The following is a 24,712-nucleotide window of genomic DNA, read 5'->3' as shown; positions in this document are numbered from 1 at the left end:
GAATTTGTGTTCCCTAAGGTCAGAGCAGATGAATCCCCTCCCCAGCATAAAATGCATTTAGTGTCCAACTATCACATTTTAATTGATCAGTCAGCTTACTCTGAACAGCAACTGTGGTCAGAGGCAAGACAAATGTTGTCTGACTCAGTTGCCTTTCCCCTGCTGCAGCCTTTTTTAGCCTTCAGCTCTCAGTGACAGGAACTTTTTCTCCTCCTGCCTTGTTTTCACTGCTGCTGAATTTTTTACAAAATATCTTTCTCTTCTTTTTAACCTTTTAAGCAGAACATATACTAGTGGCAGTCAGAAATTTCTCTGTGATGCTTCAGTTCAGTACACATAGAGCATATTATGTGATTGCTTCATTCTGTGCTTTTTAAGGAAACAAGATGCTAAGATTTCTGTGTTGTCAATGACTGAAGACCCCAACACATCTGTGTTTTGCCAGTTTCCATTCAGTTGGGTTTTGAAGGCCTACCTGGAGGAACTATGGGAGACAGTCTATAATATGAAAGGTAACATCAGACTTTTCAAGCAGGTATTGTTCTTTAACCCAGGGAAGCTGATCTCCGAAGTTTCCTGCAATAGCCAAAGTTGTGGTAGGAGCAACCATTGCAGTTCTGTTCCCCACACAACCGTAATGACTCAGAACATCTGTTGTGCACTCCTGTTTTTCTGTCAACTTCTATTTTCTGGGTACCTGACATCTCTGTCCTTTCCTCTAGGTCATCCAAAAGTGCCTATGAAGGAACCAGCCAAATTTTTCCAAACGCTGATCAAGGATGTGTTGATGCCAGATGGCAGTAATTCAGAGATGATGCAGTGTTACACAAATGACTTTCTAAGGATGACTTTTCCTGGGCAAGATCTTTCTGTCTATGAGGTAAATGGGGTTTGGTGGAGTACAGACTTTAAATGACACTGGCTTGAGTCACAGGGCTACAGATATCTATGGTTCTAAGAACAGGGGGAAAAAAACAGCTTCTCATGTTCTGCACACTTCCCAACAACTGTTGGTGCTCAGTCTTAATTCCACCTTAAGAAAAGTTTTTTTGATGTAGAAACTTGAGTGGACTGCTTCAGCAATGCTGAATGTCATCCTCAGTCCCCTGCTGTTTGTTTGGAACAGAAATAACACCTTTTATTTTATCCACAGATTCTGTCAAAAGCTCTCCTAGTCAATGCGAAACAGCTCTGCTCTTCTGTGGGGCAGAAGGAGATAAGATTTTCCCCCATTTGGCTTCATATAGAATATTTCTACCTACGAGAGGAATATCAACTCTTTGTTGACTTGGTAAAAAGTGATGAGACTGTAACAAGCGAGCTGCAAAAAATGTACGAGAAGGACCCACAAGAAACGGTAAGCAAAAGGGAACAGCTGGTGTTTCACAGAGCAAAGTGGCACAGCCTGTTTCTAACAATGGTCACTAGCAAATACTCAGTGAAAGTGTGTAAGAAAAGAGTCAAGTCTTCAGGGGATATTTCCTTGGAAGTATTTTCCAGCTTCCAGTAAGTCCTAGGGAGTTTCTGAGCTAGTGATCATATCCAGCTCATTCCCTACCGAAGGACCTGTCCTTTATCCTCCTCTACCCATTTTTTTAATTATATTTATACTTTTCGGTCTTCAAAACTTATATAATTTAAGCTGCACTATGTAGAAAAATATTACACAACCTTTTGCTTGTGTTATTCTGGGTATGGCATTGATCTCTTCTTAGACACTCAGACCTTATAGATGATGGTCATAGTACTTAACTTCTGGGATGGGGTCCAAGTCTGGATTCAGACACTGTAGGTTACATGTCTACAGGGATGTGTCTGCATTTGCAATGGTTGTCTGATCTCCTGTGATTGCTAGTGAAAACATGGGCTACTGAGGCAGTGGAGAGTGACTCACGACTGAAGGGAGAGGTGCAGTTCAGTTGCCCACAAGTAGGCATCTACTGACATTTCAGATGCTGTTTGGCCTTCAGCTCCTGCTGCAGTAGGGCATGAGTCTCCTGTAGGTCCTATGCCCTATCTGCTGGCTCTGTACAGATGTCTCAGACATCCAAAGGCATTTCAGCTGACAGCAGAGACCTACAATCGAGCAACTGGATCGCACTTAAATATCTAAGTCTTTCCAAAGAACAATTCATTCAACAATCTTAAACATCTCTCTGTGAAATGGAAAAACTGTTCTTTGGAAATACCTATTTCTCCTTCCTGAATGTCAAGGGGACTGAATGCAACAAGTTTAGAAGCTTAGAGCTGAAAGTTTCCCTGTGGAAGGAAACCAGTGGTCTGGTTCACGTATTCAAAGAGTATTCAAGACACAAGTGCAAGACAGAGTTACACTATGGTACAATTATGGTTTCTGTACTGTTCTCACTTCCCTACCTAATAAATTTCTACTATGGTATTTGTTGCCATGTGCACCAAGCTAAGGTTTTCAGAGAATTCCCCATCACAGCCTCCAAAGCTTTTTTATTCACCAGGGTGCAATGGGGCTAGGTCAGCTATAAAGGCTATTTTTTTCTTCTCTCTTTTCAAATACAGTTTCAGTTTGTCACTCTTGACACCTTGAACATTCTCCTGAAGAAGGTGCAGCCCACAGATAATCTTCTGTCATTTGAGGCCTGTAGAGAATGGCTTAGAAGGGTCAAGTCCATTAAGCCCTGGATGGAGTGGATCAGTATGGACAATTACCAGATTCATCTTTGCCAGAAGAAAAGGGAACTCCTGAGGAGTGTGTTGTAAGTCTGACCCTTGTCAACAGCCTTATCTTCGTCTTTCAAGTAACAGGTCCTCTTTCAGACAAGCCAAAATTTTTTCCTTCAAATTGTTGGCATCTGTTTTCCAAAAGATTCTGCGAGCTCTCACCAAAAGATTTGAAAACTACAATGCTTGAAGCTTAAAAATACAGTCTGTGGAGAAGGATTGCTCATTGCCTCCCCTTTTTCCCTGTAGCTTCTAATCCAGTGTTTCAATGAATTCAAAGACTTCAGACAAATATATGGGGCCGTATCTCACCTCTTCCATGAGCTAGGTGTCTACACTGTAGCTTAATCCATCCTTTCCTTGGGAAGCCATAGTAATTAGTTTGAGAACCTTGATCTCAAACTGTTGTCTCCTTCCTAATCCTTTGCTCGTTCTGTTGTCTGATTATCACAAAAGCATTGGCAAAATCACCCCAAAAAGCTGTGTTAAGAACTCTGCATTTTGGTCATGGTCATGCACCCATCATTCCTTGACAATAAGACCTGTTTCCCTGAACATCTGACTGTATGCTTGATCATGCCCAGGATGCTTGCTGTAATAGAGTAGGTATCTACATAGACAAAACCCAGTAAAGATTCAATAACTCAGTTTGGTCTGGGGACACTCCAACAAGTGACGTAGACAGGACCATGCCGTATTTTTCTCTCCTTGCTTAGTCTAGTCCTCCAAAGCTAGCCCAGAAGTTCTTGTGTCCTCAGATCATCTCACAGTACCTGGGACCTGTCACAGAAGTCTTGATTGGAAGGGACCTCAGACATCTGTAGGCCAGCCTCCCATTTAAAATTGCACCATTGCCAACAGTAGAGTAGGTCACCTGTGGCTTTCTCTGGCAAGTCTTGAAGCTTTGTTCAACATCCATGTGTGTGTGCTTTCCAGACACCAGTGGACCTGCACCAACATTGTCTACATGTTCTTTGACCACCTGCTGCACAATGAGACACAAATAGATGAGAAGCTTCTGAGACTTCTTGTGAAGCAGTTCATCTTCACCTGGAATGTATGTGCTCATGTAGTGCTTGCCTGGACAATTTATAGCCTTGGAGACCAGCAGAGTTTGGAAGGAGCCTTATCTTCCAGGGATTTTTCTGATGCCAGCTTGAGGGAGGGCACAGAAATGGGAAGAGGGTGGAAACACCATCCAGTGCAAAAAACACTGAGATTTCTGACTCATCATGAAAGCCCCACAAAATCAGAATTTTATTTAAAGGAAGGTTTCCTTGAAAGCTTAAGACATATTTCAGGCCAATTATTCCTGGCATTACGTGAGGAAAGATACGTGGTGGGTCTGTTTGATTCTGGTGTTTTATTATGTAATTTTGTGCTGCTGACATCCCATATGGTTCCTCTTTCATATGCCAAGAAGATATTTCCATTGAGCTTTCACCACTCTTTCTTTCCTACAGTGCCTGACTGAAACACAAAATTTTGAGCCAGCAGAAACTTTTGAGTTGGTGACAGAAGTACTCAAGATATGCAACCAAAATGCTGACACTGTGTACCTTGTGTAAGTCCAAGCCAAAAAACCAAAAAAGCTGTTCTGGGGACATTTTACATCAAAACCATTTTTTCGAAGGGGTGGGGCAAGATTGTCACTAGTCAATGGGGATGAATCTCCTCAGGCCAAAGGATTCCTTCTGGAGACTCCTAATGCCCAACCTCAGAAGGCAATGGAGCAAAGTCTTTCCTATGCAGTGTTGTGCCTGGCTGGTGACAGAGACAACCTGGAATTGAATGCGGTGTAATTGATGTAGGTACCCACAGGCCTAGTGAGACTGTGAATAACACCCACCCCCCTCACCCAGCCCTGCTTAGCATGATGGGCCACATCTCTTAGATGGGATGGTCCTTGGTGGAGCCACCCGCTTATTAAACTAGCAGGTGTTACCCTTATTCTCTTCTCACCAGTAAGGCTAGTTAAAAATGACCATCCAGTTTTGATGCCCACAGCAAAAGTTGGGCATGAGAATCCCATGCCCACCCTCAGGTCTGGCACCAGTGTAAAATCAGACAATGAGTTGTGTCTTCCTTTGGTGGCATCTTTCAGGAAGGGTGTGAAGGACTGCAAGAGCTGTCTACTGGAGATCACTGACCCAGCAGAGCTGCCCTGTGGCCACATTTTCTGCTCACAGTGCATCTGTGAGTGGAGAAGCAAGCAGTGTAAGATCTGCAAGGCTAACTTCCCGGAGGACTACACACCCACAGCTACAGTGGCCACAAGGTATCCTGTAACTAGTAAAACAGCTGGTTTTGTTGTTTCAGTCTCTATCACTTTGTATAAAATACTGGAATAGTTACCAGAGCAGAGGCTACACAAGTGGTATTAACACATGATCTCCATGGAAATGTCAGTATTTACCATGTGTAGCAAACTCTTGGTGGTGAAAGGATTCATGTGAAGTAATCTGGGGTCAGTTCCAGCACTTTTACCTCCATCTCAACAGGCAGTCTATCCAGGCATACATCCTACATGAGAGTCCATTTGTCTTTGTTCTCTAGCTATCTTGAGTGGAGATAGGAGAGAGGGAGAGTACAGGGAAGAAGAAAGTTTGTCCTTGGTATTCAAGAAAAAATGCTATACTGGGTTTTCTGGGGGTTAACTCCCCTTTCTATTTAAAAAGCTTATTTCTTCCCCACAGTCTAGGTGTACCTGGTCTCCTGGTTGCTTTCAGAGAAGCAGAAAACAGAAGTTGTTTCTTTACTTTGTTGGGTTTTGATGGTAGATCTTGATTTTATTCCTCCTTACAGGGAAGCTGTTGCATGTCATAACAAATTCAGGAGGAAATGTAACTCCTTCTTTGTGGAGTTTGTTACTACCTCTGTCTTGGGAGACAGAGGCACACCATCCCCAGAAGTCATCACTCGACTGATCCAATTTGTGGCCTGCAAGCCATCCAGCCCTGAGCACCAAGCAGTAAAAAGGGGTAAGAGCCTAACTTCACTGGGACCCTGACCTGATCTTGTACTGAAAAAAAATAATTAATGTCATCCTTCATTTTTAGTGTGCAAGTCAAAAAGTGAGCTGTCACCCTTTGAAGAGTGCATGGACACCAGTCCAACAATCAAGTCCTCCCTCTTGAAACTGCTCCTGCGACATGGGTTAGCATGAGCTAGCTCCTAGCCTGATCACTGATCCACACAGGCTACGTGGATGCTCACATCCTGTCTTTTTTTGCCATAGGTTCAACAACATAAAGGTTCATCTGGAAACGTACCTTTCTGAGATGGAGGAAAAGATAACCATCAACAAAAGCAACTGGAACCATTTCTACTTCATGGTGGTGCATTGTCTGGAGGTAGGTGCAAATATCTTGAGATGTTCCTGGAATTCACACTCAAACTAACATTCATTTCCTGTCCTGCCCTTTGCAGGTCACACTCTTCATCTCTCTTTCCCCCCACTGGCTCCTGAGGGTGTCTGGAACAGGCTGCTGACCTGCCTTGCTTATATGCCTAAGCGTAGTCTGGAAGAATCCAGGCCTGAGTTAATAAGGTCCAATGTACAGTCTGAATTTTGGAGCTGGAGCTCCTGGAGTCCAGGGGTCCCCATGGCCTGATTTGTAAGCCATGAGAGCCTCCCTTGAGCACAGCTGATTCTCTAAGCAGAACTGTCCCTGGTCTCTGGTCCACTTTGAACCGGTACACCACAGATATGCACAAGCACATCTGTTCAACATGTGATTCTCCACCAAGTGAATCAAGAAAGGAGGCAGTCCTGTCCTGCCAGAGAAGCAGAGTTGGGGCTACCCTCAAAGGTGGTGAAAAACAGTACACCTGCAAAGCAGGTCATTGCTGGGGACTTGAGATTCACAGGGTACAACATCACAGCAGAAATGAGCTCTGCACCTGGTGAAAAGGCTTAGGAATGAAGAAGGGACTATCCAGAATCTATGGCAGCTTTGGACTCTTAACGTTCCCTCTCTCTTTCTGTTGAACAGGATTTTATGTATCCTTCGCAAGATGATGTCAACCAGCTTGCTGAAAGCTGCCTCTCTACTGCAGACCTTTCTGCTTTCTGCTCACCCAAGGCCTCAAAAATTGACACCCTCCAGTTCATAGCCCGTCTCCGGTTCTCCATCAGCCATGTGGCCACTGTGCTTGGCAGACAGGTCCTCTGTGGTGAGTCATTCTGCTAGCCACAGAGAGCATGAGAGTTGTGCTTCCTCATAAGCAGGTTTAGAACAAGGCAAACATTCACTATTATAGGAGGTTTCTGAAGAAAAAAAAAAGGGAAAAAAAAAGAAGAAAAAAAAAGATGAAGTTTTGTCTAAATTTAGGGGGTTTAACAGATGAATTTTCAAGAGGTGATTCAGGATCAGAAGGGCTAATTTATTTCCTTTAAATCTACATAATTTTTAACCCTCTTATTCTGACATTATAAAACTATTTTTTGGCAAGATTGAAACTGAATGGGGTTAAAGTAGCTAAATTTTGTATATAAATAGGTTGCATCCAAAGATGTGTATGTTGCACCCAAAATGTATATGTTACCTAGAACTTGTTGATTTCCTCTGAAAACATTTTCATTTTTCTGGATTATTTTCTCAGTATTGAAATATCCAGGTTTTGTTCAGAGTTGAAAGAAACTTACCTGAATATTGGCATTTCCCCTGAATAAATAGTTCACCAGACTTAAGGAGTGGTGTGCAGCAGTGTATAATAATTTAAGTGTATACAGGTAGGTGCATGTGCTGGCACTCTGTTCTCCCATTAGTCTGTTGAGAATGACAGGCAGAGTCAATGGAGTTCACACTGAACACGTGTGAGTCTCCTGGTTGAGAAGCAGATGTATTGCATTTTAGACTCTGTTGAGTCACTTTCTTACATCTTTGTCAGCTTTGAAGAGTGTCCAAGTCTGAGTGACAAGACCAACACAATCTTACCTCAACCCATATAATCAATGGAGCTACAGGAGACCCTTTATAAGGCCAAGATGTAAAATAGGCCAGATAATTCCCACTTCTCTCAGCTACCTAGGACGGAGCCATGAGATTGCTCTCTACCTTCTGGACAGCCTTTGAGAGCTTTCCTCTCTGATTTAAGATAGATGCTAGAGAAGATTACCCAACCAAGATCCTATAAGGACCAAAAATGGGAAAACAGTGGGCCATTCAGTCCCCATATTCACTGCCTAGTATTCAACTTCCCTGCATGCTGTAGGTATTAAGAAGCCCAGGATACTATGGTTGCAGGCTATATTTCTACTCTTGGGGAAAAAGTGCTATTGAAACCTAAGCAGGTGGTGTGTTTGCAAGAAGGATCTATGATATACGACTGCATGGGAGTGAGTCTAATAAGAAATCTCACTGTTAGCTGCAGATCCAAACATACTGTCTCCTGGTGGGAACAAGCAAGAGGAGCAAGACCTGGTGAATGCAATGAAGAAGCTGGTGGCAAATGCACAGACACCATGGCCTCAAATATTCCTCATTAGAAATCTCTATAACAACTATGGGTTCATCCCAATGCAGAAGATTCTTCAGGCAGAAAAATGGATTTTACCCAGAGGGGTTGAAAATTCACAGGTGAGCATCTTGTAATAGCCCATCTACAGGTCACTGAAGTTGTGCCACTAAAGCACAGAGATGCACCCAGGCTTTTCTTTGCAGCCAGCTCTGAGGGTGTACAGCTGGCTAACTGGAGCCCTGCCTGTTGAAATACATCTTGTATTGTAGCCTGCGTGCCTTATCAGAGCCGATGGGATAGGAAACACCCAACTTAAGTAATGAAAAATTTCTTCTTGGGGGCTTTCTTCCAGTCTGGGGAGAGACATAAGCTTCTCTAGAGAACAATTCATCCCTATACCTGCTTAGCATGTGACTGTTCCCCTGGAGGGACCTATTTTTGTATTTGGAGGATTGCAGAAATGAAACCATTGCACAGTAAAATTCAGGCAGAACAGATTTCAGAGCCCATATCTCTACAGCACCCCAAGCTTGCCCCCATGATAAAAATACAAATTTTAAAAGATGCAAAAAACAGTTTGTAATATTCACAACACAAAAATAACATGATCATTTGTGAGGGGTCTATCTGAATGCTTCAGTGGGCTTGAGATAGCCTTCTACATGCTGGTGGTATCTTCATTACCATAACGTAACTTCCATCTGTGTTTCACAGCATATGGGTGCCTGCTCAAATATAACACTGATGTTTTCGGTGCTGGACAGAGCAGAAAATCAAATAAAGAACAAAAATCCCAAGGAAGCCCAGAGACTGATTGTGAGTATCCATTGTATCTCCTACAGAAAATTTCTATGGGGTGTTTGTAGAAAGCTATAAGAATTTCCTCCTGAGTTGGAGGCAAAAGGATCATCACATTTATATAAACCACCACTTTTGAAGCCTACCAGTGGGCCCCTCATCAAGAGGTGTCTTATGGGTCTCCTTAGATTCCATCTGGTTTGTTCAATTTCTTTCCTAGCCTGTCATAAGACAAATGGAAAATATCCTCCAAACAGCATTGCTCCCTGAAGAGCCTCTGGAAATTAAGATGAAGAAGATCGTGGATGCTCTGTGCAGTCACAAAAACAAGGTCTTGATGGAGGTGGTGTTTCACACTGCACTTACTCTGGCCCTATCCCAAAGTCCCCTCGCTCAACTTTTCAGAAATATCTGCTTTAAGCCTCATGTGGTGAAGGTAAGTCAAGATGTAGGGATACAGATTCTTTTCTTCATGACAATACTGTTGGGGTGGGACCTGCTTTTACACAACCAGCTCTGTCAGCTTACAGCCAGATTTGGTTTGGGTCAGTTTGCAGCTTTCTGGGTTGTTGCAAACACCATATGGAGCCTTCTAGTTCTTCTGCTTCCTTCCGGACAGTCCACTGAGAGCAAACTGAGACTGTCCGTCACTATCTGTATTGAAAGTGGAGGATGCAGCCTGCTGAAGATGCCCATCTCTTTCCAGTAAGTCTAAGGGAGCCTGAGGGCCTGCCAAGTATTAGTTGTTGACTGAGCTTATACGACTCAAATCCTAGCCCAAACTTCTTCACTCTGACCACAAATATGCCAGCTGTCACGTAAAGATAAACTTTTTACTAGACTAGGCCCTCCCTTGCATCTATGATGCATAAATTGTTCCTGTTATTTGAGGAGCGCAGAAAGCAATTGAGGTGTGCATTGCCCATCTCTTGGCTGTGAAGACAATGGCAGTGTCCAGATCCTGCTCCTTCCCTCTGAATCCTCAGTTTGGTAGGCAGATACCAAAGAAGTGATGAAGATGCTAACTTGGGCGTCGCTGTTCTTGTAAGCCCAGCCATCCCCAGTGCATCCCCAGTTGATGCAATGCTGTGTCCCTTGGTCTATGTCTCAGTCAAGCTTTCATGTACCCATTTGCACCTAATGTGTTTATCTCAAGAACTGTTATTTCTCCAGTAGATGAGAAGCAAACCAGGAAAATGGTTACATAGTTCCTCAAATCCTTCTTTACACCTGTGTTTCCTTTCTAAGGGATCCTACCTTCCCACCATGCCTGAAGACCTGCTTTTTGACCAGAAGAACTGGAAAATTGGTCAATATGATACACCTTGGAGTAAGTGCTGGGGAAATTTTACCTCAGTCCAGCCCAGCTGCTCCTATATGGATGGCAGACACAGGGAACTTGCTATAAATGTGCCCTGAGACAGACTGGCCAGAGGATGGAGGGAAAGGGGGAACAGGTGGATGGAGGGAAGGGTGGCTTTCTTTAAGGCTACCTCTGTGCTTCTGTTGAGTACTTTACCAATCTCCTTTTGGCTGCAGCAACCCCAGGTCCATTTATGGCAAACTCTGTGAGACCAGATCCCAACAGATGGGAAGAAGGTCTTACTTGAAAAGAGTCTGGGCTGTTGCCCTCCTAGTGAAATCTGTCTCTGCTTGTATCATGGAAGATTTTGTAATTGGGAGATAATTGACTGATTAATCCAATTCCCTTTCGTACACAGCTTGTCAGTGTGGAACATACTGGATCATCACCAATGTAAGTGTCTTTTGGCTTTTTGTGATGCTGAAGGTCTTCTGTATGCTGTTAGGTTTTCTGCCCTACATCTTACACTGCTGTTATTTCTTTACCTACAGTGTGGGCGTCCCGGGGAAGTCAAACAATGCCTATGTGGTGCCAAAGTTGGAGGAATTAATCACAAACCTGAGAGAGGTTTTGTGAGGAAGGAAATGTAAGTTGATGCTCTCTGCCCTACAGCCGAAGATTGATGAACAGGGCTGTGGCCACTTGACCCTCTTTCCATTCTCCGGGCACAGGAGAAACACTGTAGCTGGGTAAAGCAGGGTCTTTGTGACCCAGGGTCCAATCGCAGGAGGAAATCTTGGACATACCTACTGGGAGGAACAGAAACGAAAGAAAGCATAAGTGGCATGAAACAGCTGGAAAGGGCATTTCTTCAGCAGCAGTTCACCCCTTCCAAAAGTTTCATCTCACCCCAAGCTCACATTTGTTCTGACCCAGTGATGGCCAAGCCTCTGTCAATCTTAACTTACATGAGAGGACCCCAGTCACTGAGAGTGTAAATTGAATTACATTCCTTATCACAGCACAGAGGATAAAACAGGAAAAGGATACATCCTTGGGAGCCCTTCAATACGGACAATTGAATTGGAGAGAGACCTGTCGCCTGCCTCTGTCTGTCTTGCAAGAGCTCTGCTGCATTCATCCATGCTGCTGGGGATCTATACAGATAAACAGGTGAGACAGCTCCTACTTCTTTTCTCTCCCTTACCTCCTGTCTGTCTGAAGCCTGCAGCTTCCACATGATGAATAACTTCTGCCCTACCCTGGGAGTAAGCTTTCTTCAGAGCTAAATTAAGAAACCACCCTGTCTTCCAGGCAATTCTGAGTCTGATGGCAGAGAAGCCAAAGGATGTGGCAAAATTCTTCTGGGACCACCTTGAAAAAGATATTGAATGCCTGGCAGAGGCACTTAGCAGAAACACGGAGGATGCCACAGTGACTGTCCATCTGTTTCTCCAGCACTTGAACAACTGTACAACAGGTAAAGGTACATTCCATGCATAGGGAGGGTACCAGCAGGCTTACATCACGTTGGTTTTCACACAGCCACTGGAAGTGGTGGTTCTCATCCCATGACTGCAGCTGTTCTGCACAGACTCCAATGTCTACTGGGTGAGGGTCCTTATTTTGCTTTGCATTTCCTACAGCACAAAACACGGCCTTGAATATTTTGCTTAGGCAAGAAGACCGAAGACAGTGGGAAACCTGCTTTAAAACCCTGACTCAGCCATTCTTCCAGGTATGCAAGGGACTGGTCACTGTGTTTCCAGGTATCCCACATACAAACTACCACTTTGCTAGGGATCAAGTGCAGAGCCCACACGGGCTCTGGGGAATACCCAGACACATCCAATGAACTGGGACATTCCCACATACAATAAACAGGTTTATCACCTCTTTTTTAAGATACTTTTTCTATGCTGATGCAAATCCCCATTAGAAAAAAATGGCTCTATGCCTTGGAGGGCAAGAAAATTCCCTGTTGATTTCTTCTTGGGCAATTTTGTTCTTGTCCCAGCTTCATTCTTCAACAGGAAGTTTTTACTGTCTCTTCCCTTTCTTCAGAGCCACCATTGTCTTCCCTCATGAGAAGACTTGTAAGTCCTCCCAAACCCTTTTGTAACAAAAGGCAGCTCCTAACAACCCTTCAAATCCTGCAGGCCTTGGACCAGAGCCTTTCTTCTGTCAAGCAGCAGAGGATGAGAGATCCTCAGGGCTCCAACCTGCTCCTACAAATAGCTTATGGCCAGATGACTCCTTTCAAAGACCAGCCAAACCTTGGACTGATTGGCCTGTCCTACATGTGGAGATTTGAACAGAAGACATCCATCCAGACCCTGATGCATCTCCTTCAGCAAGAACACAGAGAGGGTGAAGGAAACCCCTACCCTGTTCTTCTGGAGCTCATGTCTAAGGTTTGCTGTAGAAACATTCCTCCTCCTTCAAAGCAAAGACAGGCACCATTGTTGGTGTCAGTGGGGCACCAAGTTGACTCATTTCCCTGTATTTCCCAGTACAGTGCCCTTCTCCTGAATACCACACAATGCCAGACACAATCCTGGTTCCTCAGATAAGTGCAAGGATAGCAAAGTCATGCTGAATTTTCCCTTCCAGCTCCAAAACATCCAGCATGTCCAACACCTGCCCGACATTTTCAGTCTGCAGAAAGCTCTGATCCACTTCTTCCAGAACAGCCATGGAGGGGAAATGTACTCAGTACAACAGTTTCTAGACCAACATGGTTCAGGTATGACGTGGACCTATTCCGATCCCAGTAAACTGGCCTCTACTACTCCTCAACACCCACATAATCTGCTCTAATGTTACAGCAGGACCTGTGATTTCTGTTGCAAGCTGTGAGGGAGCAGCAAACACAAGACTGCTCCATGAGGGAAGATGAGCCAAGAGCTAAGGGTGACCATAGCACTGACCAGGCAGTGAGCAAGGTGCAGTCCTACAGTATTGGGGCAAGGCGAGGGTAGTGATAGAGCCAGTTTCTGTCAACAGACAAGGGATCACACCACCAGGAAAGGTAATAAGACCAGGAGGAGTCTAGGAAGTCCAGTCGATAAGTTATGAGAGCAGGAGACAGGGCTGCTTACAACTCAGGCACTGTCCTGAGCTTACATGTGTCTCCTGGGCCCATGGGGAAGGGACGAGGCAGAGCTCCCAGGTCAGGCTGCTCAGAGCTATTAAGGCCTATTAGTGCCCTCAGGGCCCTGACACAAGTTCACAGTGGTGACTTTTTCAGTCATATCCATCTTTATGGCCATCTTTGGGGTTTGGGGGAGAGGGTAGAGATCTCTGAGACACTGGAATGATCTCTGAAACATTGGAATGGGTTTTGGGCAGATTGGCTCCCACCCTCAGAGTAGGTATAGCCAGCAGGACTTGAGAAACTTGTAGAAACTTTTCCTGATGTTTCACCCATGAATGGGCAATGTACACAAGACAGGTTTTTAAGACTGTAAGCAGGTGTATTAGCATGGTGCACGTGAGCTGGAATTCGGCACCTGGCATTCTTAATGCCAGATACGGTATAATATGGGCTAGAAAAAAACTAACTCTGGTTAAGCTTGGAGCCACAGCTGTGAATGGCAACTAAGGCCCAGCCTAACACACTTTACTGAGCAGTTGCACACCCTGAGATATATCTTTCAAGGAGACAAAAATAAATCTTTTTCAATTCCTTTTTCTTGAGAGCATGCATTGACACTGCTGTTTTTCTCCTCTCTCTGTGCCTGAAGAGGACCAGCGTTCAGCTTTCTGCCGAGCTATAGGGACCATCCAGAAAGTCTGGAGCAATATCAGAATGAAACCACTATGCTCAGGTATTTTGACTTCCCAGGTATTGTTACTTCCCTTTCCTAAGCCATTGATGAAGGCTAGAACCCATGCCAGTTGCTGAGCTTGCTTTGTTTTGACCCTCTAGCTGAAAACAAATTAAAAACCCTTCCAAAAATTCAAAACCTAATATAAAAAAACTCAAAAAGGTTTTAACAAAGGCTAGTCAGTTTTCCCCTTGGGAGAATTCTTCCTAACACCACATGAGGCAGAAGAGAAACTCTCCATGTTGTTACAGATGTCATAGTCCCCCCGGACCTGTTGCAAAGGGACATCAATGCCAACACTGCTGTCCTGAAACTCCTCCCAACTCCACTTTCTATTGGTTACCTTGTGACGAGGCTTCTCATACAGCTACAGAACAGTTGTGTGGACACAGCTACACGGATCACAAACGAACAGCAACGGTACATTGCAAACCATCCCTCTGGAGCAAATCAGGACTCGTCTAAGAGCTGCACGTGTCACTGATTGCAAAGTGGGATGAGGTAAGAAGCAAGCTGCTATCCTTAACAGCAAAGGGTAACTTCTTCTTTCCCAGGATCATCTCTGCAGAAGAAGTGAAACCATCTTCAGTGCTGAAGATAACTGAGAATGATCTGATCACTGCGACACTGGCCAACTCCCAGTATGTGATAGAGGAAGACGGCACCAAGACAACCCATTTTGACTTCCAGACACTGCAGCGGCAAGTGATCCAACGTTTTATCAGTGGGAGACCTATCATCAAAGCTCAGGTGAGCTTAGCGTGATGCGCTTTCGGCACAAGCCAAGTTGCAGTCCCCAGGCCAGCAAAGGGTGTAGGATTTTACTTCCAGCCCCTGGTACTCACCTCTCCAGAGCTGGAGGAAATACAAATGGGGTGCCTGTGCGTTTGGCAGCCCACCACTCTGCATCTATCTGCATTCCTTGGATTGTAACAGTTGTGTGGTCAAAAACCACACTGTGCTCGGCAAACCTTGGTGGTGTGAATGGCAATGTGAGCCTTTCTGTTCAAAGCCTGCAGGGGAAGTTGGCCTGGATTTTTCTTATAACCAAGGAGGAGTTGGACACTATCTAAAAAGACTCAAGAGAGTTAAGTTCCTGGGCATAGTATAGGGCTGGGGTCTAATGTGGGTCCATATTGGAGAAGCCAGTCTTCTGCTGTGGTATTCATCTTCACTTGCATTAGCCTTTGGCTTTCCTCAGAAGCTCTCAGGGGACCAGGTTTGCAAACGGTTATTCACATCTGAAAAGGCAGGCCAGAGATACATACCTCAAAAATTAAGTCTTGCAGGACAGCAAGGAATTTAGGTAACTAAGTCCCTTCAGCCCCTTTAAAACTTCCCATAACCCTCAGATGGTTATGTAAACTTCAGCTGGGGTTCTCCTATGACTGCTGGTTGTCCCTGCTATTTCCTATGTCAGAGGAAGGACCTACTGGGTGTTTGGATTTGTGAAATGTGAAAATCTGGCCACAAGGGAGTGGGAAAAAGGGGTTCAAGGGCATTATAACATGGCTGTCATGTAGTGATTCAGGTCCACATGCTTGTCCTACAGTAGTAGAGTAGGATAAGGAAAGAAACTGACACACAGTCACAGAGAAACTGAAAGAGTTTGGCTGGAGGGACCTCTGAATGTTTCTGGTTCAACTGTTTTCTCCAAGTAAGGATAACTTCAAAGCAAGAGCAGATTGCTCAGGCTGTTGTACAGTTGAATTTTGGAAATCTCCAAGGATAGACATTCACCACCTCTCTGCTCCTCTGTTCTGATGTTTTAGCACCTTCACCATGAAAATGTTTTCTGCATGCTTAAGTAGGAGATCCCTGGCTGCCCCTTGTCATTATTGCTTTCACTGCAATCCCCCTTTTAGTAGTGGAAGAGCAGTTAGATTCTTCCCACAGAGTTCTCTTTTACAGAGTGAACAATCCCCTGCATCCTGTTCTGCAGCCCCTCAATCTTCTTGTTGGTCTCTGCTGGACTCAGTTCAATTCGTCAATGTCTCTTGTATGGAGGAACCACAAATTGGACACAGTACTCAAATGTAAAGTCATAAATGTTGAATAGATGGAAAGAATCACTTCCCCCAAGCTGCTGGCTACGCTCCTGCTAATGTAGCCTGGTGTGCACATGGCCTTTTTCAACATGAGAGCACACTGCTGACTCCTGTTCAACCTGTCTACCAGGACACACAGGTCTTTTCTGCAAAGCTGCTCTAAGCTGATCTGCTCTCAGCCTATGCTGTTGCATATGATTGTTCCATCCCAGATGCAGGATTTTGCATTTGCCTTTGTTGAACTTCATGAGGTTCCTGTTGGCCCATTTCTCCAGCATGTTGAGACCCCTCTGAATGGCAGCCATGCCCTCTAGCATATCAGCTCTTTTCCCCAATTTCGTATCATCCACAAACTTGCTGAGATGTCATGTCAGTTGTTGCTGAAGTATCTTAACAACATCAGCCAGCTCCCTCAGCACCATTGGATGTGTTCTGTTTGGTCCCACGGACCTGTCTGTATCCAGGTGTACTGGGTCTGGCTGAGATGGAGTTATTTTTCATCATAGCAGCTCATATAGTGCTGTGTTTTAGATTTGTGACCAAAACAGTGTTGATAACACACTAACGTTTCAGCTATTGCTGAACAGTGTTTGCACAGCATCAAAGGCCTTCTCCATCTCTCATTCTGCTCCCCCCAGTGAATAGATTGGGGATGTGCAGGAGGTTGGGATAGGACACAGTCAGGCAGACGACCCAAACTAACCAAAGAGGTATTCCAAGCCACATAACATCATGCTCAGCAATAAAACAGGGAAGAAGGTGTTTTAGGGAGGTTAGTCACCTTTTGCTCAGGAAGTGGCTGGGCATCAGTCTACCCATGGGAGGTGGTGAGTGGTTGCCTTTGCATCACTCATTTTGTTTTCTCACTTTTATTCTTCCTTTCCTCTTTCGCCATCCCACTGAGGGTAGGGAGGGGAGGGAAGTGAGTGAGCAGCACTGTGGTGCTTAGCTGCCACAACAGCAACTTATCTCAGTGGTCCCTAATTTGGTCCTCTTTTTTTTGTGACATGCCTTTAAACTTTGCCAGTAAACACAGAGGACTGAAAGCAGGCCTTTACAATAAAGAGTGAGGCAAAGAAAGCACCAAATATCTCAGTGAGTACCTTTTCCATGTCTCTTCGTCAGCAGGTCCCCTTCCTTGTTGAGCAGTGGGCCCAGTTTTCATTTGGTCTTCCTTTTGCTACTGATGTACTGATATAGGAGCCCTTCTTGTTGGCCTTCACATCCCTCAGCAGTTTCAAATCCAGATGAGCTTTGTCTTTCCTATCTCCACCCATGCATGCCTAGGCAATGTCTCTATATTCCACTTGGGTAGCTCCTCCCTGCTTCTGCCTTCCCTATAACTCCTATACTAGGCTGTCATTGCCACTGGCCCTGCAACCAAGACATGGGTGACTGTGTCCTACTGCATGGTCATGGGTTTCCCGTTTGGCCTGTACCAAGTGATACTTTCTGTCTTCATAGCCACTCATTTGCTTTCCAGACGGCTCCATCCTTTACACTGAACAGCATGAAGACCCTGCAGCACACAAAAACAAAAGTGAGAGAACAGCTGCAACAGGTACGAAAAGAGCTTACCATCCTTTTTTCCATCCAAGCTTTCTTCTGCCTTGTAATGCTTATTAATAAGCCACCCCAGGGGACAGAGTGCTCAACAGAGAATATGGCACCCGCAGGATGTGTAAAAAGGTCCAAGTCCAAATCAGGCAGATGGCTGGAGCCTCGCAAGGAGCCAATTTTCTTTGCTGGCTCTAAAGGGAATCTAGGCAACTCACTCAGATGGACTCACCTATACAAGTGTCTAAACCGGGGGATATGGTGACCACAGCATACCATTCACTGGCATGGTGGATCAGCACAGGTGGCAGCTGTAGGGTTATTGCTCCTGCTTGCAACTAGACTGGGGAACCCATGTCCTTGTAGTGTCTCTGTCTTTCCCATGTAGACCCTGCACGTCACCCATGTATCTTTAACTCTCCCTCTGATAAGAGGGCAGAACTGGTGCCAAAGATTATACAGTCATTTTGCTGTACAGACACACTTGCAGGACCCAGACCTCATGTGTCAGGGTCACAGTCTGGCTGTATTTCTCCTATTGATAGGAACCACTAAGTGTGAACCAGCTGAAACGGATCATGGCAGAAGCCCGATCAGTGAATGCTATTTCCCAGACGCTTGCCACCTTGAAAGTGGCTGCTGAGTTCCTGGCCGTGACTGGTGGGGACCCAGAGCGCCAGTTATCTGAGTATGTAAAAAATGAGCTGAAGATGGATGCAGGTGTGGAACAGTTCAGAGACTTGCCGGTAAGAAAGGCGCTTTCCTTGTACTAAATGGGAAACTGGCTGAACATTTCCATCCCCCATATCCTCCCCTAAGGATTAAGACGTCACCTTTTAAGTCACACACTCTTTTGTGAGCTAACCCAGGACATGGCCAACTCAGCCATGGCCTTTCTGAAGAGCAGGAACTGGCTGACTGATTGCCCATCTGTTTTCTCCTCCTCCAGGTGGTACCAAACACTCAACTGAAGCACATCCTGTCTCTGTGGCAGACATTGTCAGCAAAGAGATCTGTGCTGCTGGTGCAGATGAATCAGGTGAGGGAGACACCCCGGTTCACAAAACTGTCTACAAGAGCTAGGGGAAGAGAGAAACTTTTTGACAAAATTGATTTTCTGTGGAAAACTTTGGAATTTTTTAGGAAAAAAATAGGAAAATTTTGTGATTTTAATATCTTACCATTCAGCAAGAGCCAAGCAATATTAATCTACTTAAGTCACATAAGACCCTTGGAAAAGGGCCATCCACAAGATTTTGTGCTAGAAGCAGTGGTGCTTTCTGGCATGGGTCACACCAGCAGCTGGTGCTGTGGTCTCTGGTGGCCCTGGCATAACAGCCAGGAACAAAGAGGGTCCCAGTTCTACCTCTTCTATCAAATGTAGCCCCCAGATGGTCTTTGTGAGGAGTCCCAGGCTGTCCTCTTGCTGATGTTGTTTGTCATTGCAGAATCCCTTCTGCCTGGTTTCTGAGCAGTACCACGAGGAGTTGAGTGCAGAGCAGGAGAAGGCTCTGACTACTGCACTCTGCACAGTTAACCTGGATTTGTTCCTCATTGAGCTCCACGAGATGATCACTGTGCCTCTGGATAGCTTTGATCCACAGTGGGGGTAAGAGCAGATTTTTCCTGGTTTGTTCCAGGGGTAGATGCCAACTCTTTAGACCCAGATGGAAGGGGTCTTGAAGTCCCTTTTAAGGTGGGCTCTTGAAGCTTGCTGGAGAGAAGGGCCATGCCTTCCAAAAGTGGGAGTTACTGTGGCTGTGATGAGCATCACTGAGGTTTTTTGTGGTGCCCAGGTAAAGAGAAGTGGGAGTAAAATACAGCAGAAACCCCAGCACCTTTCATCTGGCATGTCACAGGGAAGCAAGAGAACCACTAGAAATCATACCATCATGGAGACTTAGGTTGGGAGGGCCCTCTGGAGGTCTCTAGTCCCCCCTTTTGGTTCAAGCAGGTCTGACTTCAAAGCTACAGCAGACTGTTCAAGGGCTTGTCCAGTTGTGTTCTGACTATCTCCAAGGGTAGTGCCACCACCACTCTGCATTGTCCCAGGGCTGCACCACCTGTGTGGAGAATATTTTTTTCATTATGTTTATTCACGATTTCCACTGTTGCATCTTGTGCTTGTTAATTCTTGTCTTTTCACTGGGCACTCCAAGAAGAGTCTGGCTTCATCTTCCTGACACTCTCCCACTACATAGTTAAAGATGCATTTGGAGTTCCCCTTTACCTTCTCTGCTGAAGGCTGAGTAACCCAGTTCTCTACCTTCTCTTCATATGTCCTGTGCTCCAGATCTCTAAACATACTGGTTGTGCTCCACTGAACTCACTCCAAAAGGTCAATGTTTTTCTTGTACCGGGAGCACAAAATCGGACACAATCTTCCAGATGTGATTTCACAAGTGCCAACAGTGGAGAAGAATCACTTTACTTAACCAGCTGGCTACATTCTTGTTAATACAGTTCCATATGTGTCTGGGCTTTGGAAAAAAAAAAAAAAAAAGGATCAAGTAAGGGAACAAAAAAGGTGCCCCCTATACAGGACCAATGAGAAACCCCAATGTGCCAATGTGAGGATATGGCCACACCACCTCCCTTTCCCTGTTTCATGCATGAGAAAGGTCTCCTAATGCCACAGTGACAGCATGACAGACCCCATGAAGGAGGGAGCTGGGGATATATAGAGTTGAGTACAGGTAGTTCAGCATGCTGTGTTATACCTGAGATGGGAGAGGTGGTCAGTGAAGCTGAGAGCTCAGCTTTGAGGAGGCCACAACCTCTGTTTGGGTGCTGTTGACAATGTTGACCAACAGTTGCCCACATTGTTGTCTGATACCACCAGGGATATCCCAGAGAATACTGCCTGGCTTCCAGCTGCAAGGTCATCTCGGGGGTACCAGCACAGAGTGTCATTGACTGCCAGTATTGCCTGCCAAAGGTCAGGGCATTTGGAAACCCAGCAGACCAGACACTTAAAATTATGATCTGTCACCCACAGGCTAAAGGAAACTTTCAGATCCTTCCTGGAAGACAGGCAAGATGATGCCGCCATTGCAAACCTGACAGGCACTTTGAGTCCAGACCTACTACTGAAGGATGTTGTTTCCATCTGGAAGACAGCTGTGAGGATCAGCAAACTTCATAGCCCTACTTACATCCAGGAGAGACCAACCTAACTCTTGCTTAGTCCCCCAGGAATTAACTTACCTGCAGCTTCTCCAACCCACTTGTCAGCACCCTGAGTGCCTTAACTGTCCTGACCAACCTCACCAAGGCTTTTCACCCATGCACCCACTGTCCACTGGTCCAGGAGCTCCACTTAAGCTCAGCCCTGGGCCTTCTGTCCCTGCCTGAGCTATGTTGTAGGTGCATTGGTGTCCAACCCTGTGCCCTGACAATCCTGATTTGCTCACTAGCCTTCCTGCTTTGACCTTGGACCTGTCTCATCATCTCACCTTGTTTGATGATCATTGGGCAGTCAACAGAATCTGGCTCTGCCCAGGTTCTGTGGGACTGTGCCTGGTCAGTGGGGACACTCCCCTGCCTTTTCTGGAGTCACCCTCTGCTCCCAGCTGATTTTCATGTGTGGAACAGCCCCACGCCTGCTGCTCCCTGACAAAAAATCTCCCCACCAACCATTCAGTTCTTTGCCAATTTATTGCATCTAAGTTTTAGAGCAGGTTACCAAAAAACAATCAACTGGAAAGGGGGAGGGAGAAGGAACCTCATTTAATGCTTAGTACTGTATTTGTGCTTTTTTCCTAATAGCTGTGATAGCATATTCAAGGCAGCAAAAGCAATGTAAGCAAAAATACACCTAGAAATAAAAGCAAAAGCAAGAAACAGAGCAGCTGCAGCTCTGCAGCATGGATGAGCAGTGCTACTTCCACAATAAAGAAACACTTCACAACTGCAGTGAAAACCCATTTTATATCCATATTTGGGGACTCTGCACCTTGAGAGAGATTATAAGTCACCCCTTCAGTTGGCCCAGATCAGGTCTTCAGTTTTGGTCAACCTGACGTAGAAGTACATGCTGTGCTTCCTTATTGATCCCAACTTTGTTTTCTTTGGTATCTTCCAAATCAATCCCAGTTCCCAAGATTGAATTCCTCTGGTGATGAGTGATTGACGATTGGTGAGTAATATATACCCCTGGGCCTTCAAATATAATCTTGTGCCTGTATTTTCAAGGCCTCCACTCTCATCCCATGCCTGTTCTCCACTGCATTTTTATTCTAGGGTCATACGTACTTTATCCTGCATATAGTAACTACTTGTTACTAGTGTTAGTCACTATATATATATGTGTGTGTGTATATATATACACACACAAAAATATACATGTATATGTACATACATATATATGCATGCATTTATTTATATATACACACATACATGCACATGTATAAATATATATACACATGTGCACACACAAAAACAATTGTAATGGTAGAACACACAGTTGTACAGCACTAAAGCTCGGACAAGTTTAGGTGCTATAAGCTCATGGAGAAAGGAAGGAAGAGATGGATCCTCCTGGCACTGGTGCAAAGCAAAACCTGGGCATCCCCCTTTCCCCACCATAACTTTGCAGTTGAGCAGCAACAAGTAGAACAACTGGCTCATCTTCTTCCACGAAGCCAGTGGAGGATGACACAGGGAGGTGACCCAGGCCTTTGCAGGAATAAACCAGCTGGGCTCACCCACAGTGATGTGTTCTTGGAGCAGCTCTGTGGAGACTTGGATGTGGGGTCTGCCACAGGGCTGGGGGTTGAGAGCCAGGGGCCCTGATGGATCGTCAGGCTCCAAAACTGGCCAAGACCTCTGGTGGGAACCGGGAGCACGCTGAAAACTGTTCCAATGCAGAGATAGGATGTGAGAACAAAATGCACAAATATTGTTGCTGTGGTATACAAACTGTGCTTGAGATGAGAAACTGCTTTTGCTTAATTAAACTTAGGTAGGTGAGTAAGGCTAAAGTAAGGTAAATCTGCCCCCAAAAGCATAAAATGTAAATCAGATGCTACCACTGTGGACCATGCAGTCAGGGGGGAGTCTTGCAGTGTAAGACATCCTTCATCTAAAGAATTGTATCAGTAATCCCGTAATAGGCCTAAAATGCCCAAGTAACAGTGTCAGAAATGTTGAATTGGGGTATGAATGTTACAGAGTTGAGACCAATGAGTAATTAAGGATTGTTTACTTGGGAGGAGTCCAAAGGGCAAAAAAGAGGTGCAAAGGAGGCACAAATGTGGGTTCAGGAAAAGGAAAAAAAATGGGCTTACCAGGCTGGTCCACAAGACTTGGTGTGGGAGTGTGCAGCAAAGATGCATAAACTTACAAGGAAGGTTAGACTTGGTACCTTAATACTAAGTGCAGGAGGAAAGGCAATAGAATTGCAGCTTAATAAGTGCTTGATTTATAAGATTTCTTTGTAGTAATACAATTATCATCAGTACTAATACTACTAATAAGCAATAGAACTGTCACTCTGTATTACTTGCAGTGGCATAATTGTGAATTATGCTACTAAAAAGTGGCATGTTTATAAGGTAGTTAAGCTGTTACAAGCTTTTTAGAGGTGTGTTTTTCTTAATTAATAAACATCATTACTATCTCAGTCCACTACCTCTCAAGCCTCCAATCAAAAGGAGAAGAGTTGGACTTGGGGTGTAGCTGCTCTCCACCCTTGGGAAGAACAGGAGACAAGGAGAGGCGATTTTGACAGACAGTGGACCTTCCTTCAGTGAAAAAGGGCTTTTAATAGGGGTAGGGAGCTGTAAACCCTTCACATGGGGCTTCTAAGGCCCTGTGGCCAGACACACTCATGGCATAGCAGAGAGAGCGGGGGTAACAGGAGCCGCTCAGCACAGTTAAAGGGATGTAATGGGGAGAGATGATGTCTCCATTTGTGAAAGAGGGAACAATATTGTGGTAGGGCCATACCTGCCCCTCTGCCGTTTCCTTCAACACAAAGATAAAACTCTACGTCCAGATTTGGAGTGGAGAGCACGTGGGGTGGGTAAGCCAGCATGTTTGGACTGCAGTGCTCCCCAGACAGTGGCCTTGGTATTTGGCCAGTCATTTCCTCCTCCACTTGAATGGGAAACTCCTTTTCCATTCCCTCCCAGCACAAGGTCTCCCACATTGGTCAGATTTTCCTTGGATGAACCCTGGTGAAGACAAAGACTGACCATACCATGTAATGTTGCCCTGACAGCTAGCTGATGGCACCTCCATCCTTGGAGTCATTGAACACTCAGTTGGCCATGGCTGATGCCAGCCACGCTCAGATGCTGGAGGCCATCAGCGAAACCTGGGATGGGGCTGAGTTCTTCAGCTTCATCCATCCATCCATCCGTAGCTTCATGCGGAGCTGACACAGAGTCCTAAAGTGCCACAGGTATTGCAGGGTGCAGGTCAAGGTGTGCCAGGACAGCCTGACAGATTGGGAAATGGCTGAGCCTTGGCCAGCACCTATTTCAAGGCCTTTCTTTGCAGCCAGGTATGGGTTGAAGAGGAGGAGGAAGAAGAGGGAAGGGTGGAAATTTATATCATCTGTCAGAATTCACCCAAGAGGAAACTAAATTATTCCAATCTTGCCCTAGGCAGGCAAGTTTGGTTTTACTAATACATCAAAACTTCCGCTTTTCGCTTTGTGGCATATTCCCAGCAAAACATAAAGCCATAAATCACAGAGCAGTGGGATGATTGATTTAACTTAATAAAGGGAGATGGTAGGAGGAGAAAGTAAATCATACAGATGGGCTTGATTTGTGGCTACAAAAGCCATGTGCCAGCCTACATACACAGACAAAACATACAACTTAGAGTTCTCTCTGCCCCACTACAACTCAGCCCTGTGACTTACTGCACTCCTATAATCCCCGCTGCACAAACATCCTGCTGATACACACCAATGACTGCCAGTTCTTTTGCTCAGAAGAAACCTTTTTGTTCTCTGCAGGAGTGAAAATCTTGATGACATTCCTAGTGTTCACCGGTATATGTCT

At 45.1% G+C, this 24,712-nt stretch overlaps 1 protein-coding gene across 2 annotated transcripts in view; it reads left to right on the top strand.

Annotated features, from left to right (window-relative positions):
* LOC115353428 (E3 ubiquitin-protein ligase rnf213-alpha-like) overlaps positions 1-22,965 on the top strand; it is a 64,522-nt gene extending 41,557 nt beyond the window's left edge. The window contains exons 40-69 of one of the 2 annotated variants that reach the window (XM_030042828.2): positions 379-512; positions 723-880; positions 1,154-1,357; positions 2,536-2,732; positions 3,634-3,754; positions 4,161-4,261; positions 4,802-4,975; positions 5,503-5,678; positions 5,757-5,853; positions 5,936-6,050; positions 6,693-6,873; positions 8,068-8,279; positions 8,875-8,976; positions 9,179-9,394; positions 10,207-10,288; positions 10,680-10,714; positions 10,813-10,907; positions 11,284-11,434; positions 11,576-11,747; positions 11,908-11,999; positions 12,421-12,675; positions 12,875-13,007; positions 14,008-14,091; positions 14,343-14,511; positions 14,646-14,841; positions 17,623-17,700; positions 18,242-18,442; positions 18,646-18,735; positions 19,145-19,305; positions 20,695-22,965. In XM_030042828.2, the coding sequence (XP_029898688.1) occupies positions 379-512; positions 723-880; positions 1,154-1,357; positions 2,536-2,732; positions 3,634-3,754; positions 4,161-4,261; positions 4,802-4,975; positions 5,503-5,678; positions 5,757-5,853; positions 5,936-6,050; positions 6,693-6,873; positions 8,068-8,279; positions 8,875-8,976; positions 9,179-9,394; positions 10,207-10,288; positions 10,680-10,714; positions 10,813-10,907; positions 11,284-11,434; positions 11,576-11,747; positions 11,908-11,999; positions 12,421-12,675; positions 12,875-13,007; positions 14,008-14,091; positions 14,343-14,511; positions 14,646-14,841; positions 17,623-17,700; positions 18,242-18,442; positions 18,646-18,735; positions 19,145-19,305; positions 20,695-20,872 (4,360 nt within the window). In that variant the 3' untranslated portion in view covers positions 20,873-22,965. The remainder of the gene's footprint in view (positions 1-378; positions 513-722; positions 881-1,153; positions 1,358-2,535; positions 2,733-3,633; positions 3,755-4,160; positions 4,262-4,801; positions 4,976-5,502; positions 5,679-5,756; positions 5,854-5,935; positions 6,051-6,692; positions 6,874-8,067; positions 8,280-8,874; positions 8,977-9,178; positions 9,395-10,206; positions 10,289-10,679; positions 10,715-10,812; positions 10,908-11,283; positions 11,435-11,575; positions 11,748-11,907; positions 12,000-12,420; positions 12,676-12,874; positions 13,008-14,007; positions 14,092-14,342; positions 14,512-14,645; positions 14,842-17,622; positions 17,701-18,241; positions 18,443-18,645; positions 18,736-19,144; positions 19,306-20,694) is intronic. The other variant, XM_030042827.2, reaches the window with a different exon arrangement.
* Positions 22,966-24,712: the final 1,747 nt, after the last annotated feature.

The sequence above is a fragment of the Aquila chrysaetos genome, chromosome 19, assembly GCF_900496995.4.
Source record: "Aquila chrysaetos chrysaetos chromosome 19, bAquChr1.4, whole genome shotgun sequence".
NCBI lineage: Eukaryota > Metazoa > Chordata > Aves > Accipitriformes > Accipitridae > Aquila > Aquila chrysaetos.
This window is presented reverse-complemented; position numbering and strand designations above follow the sequence as displayed.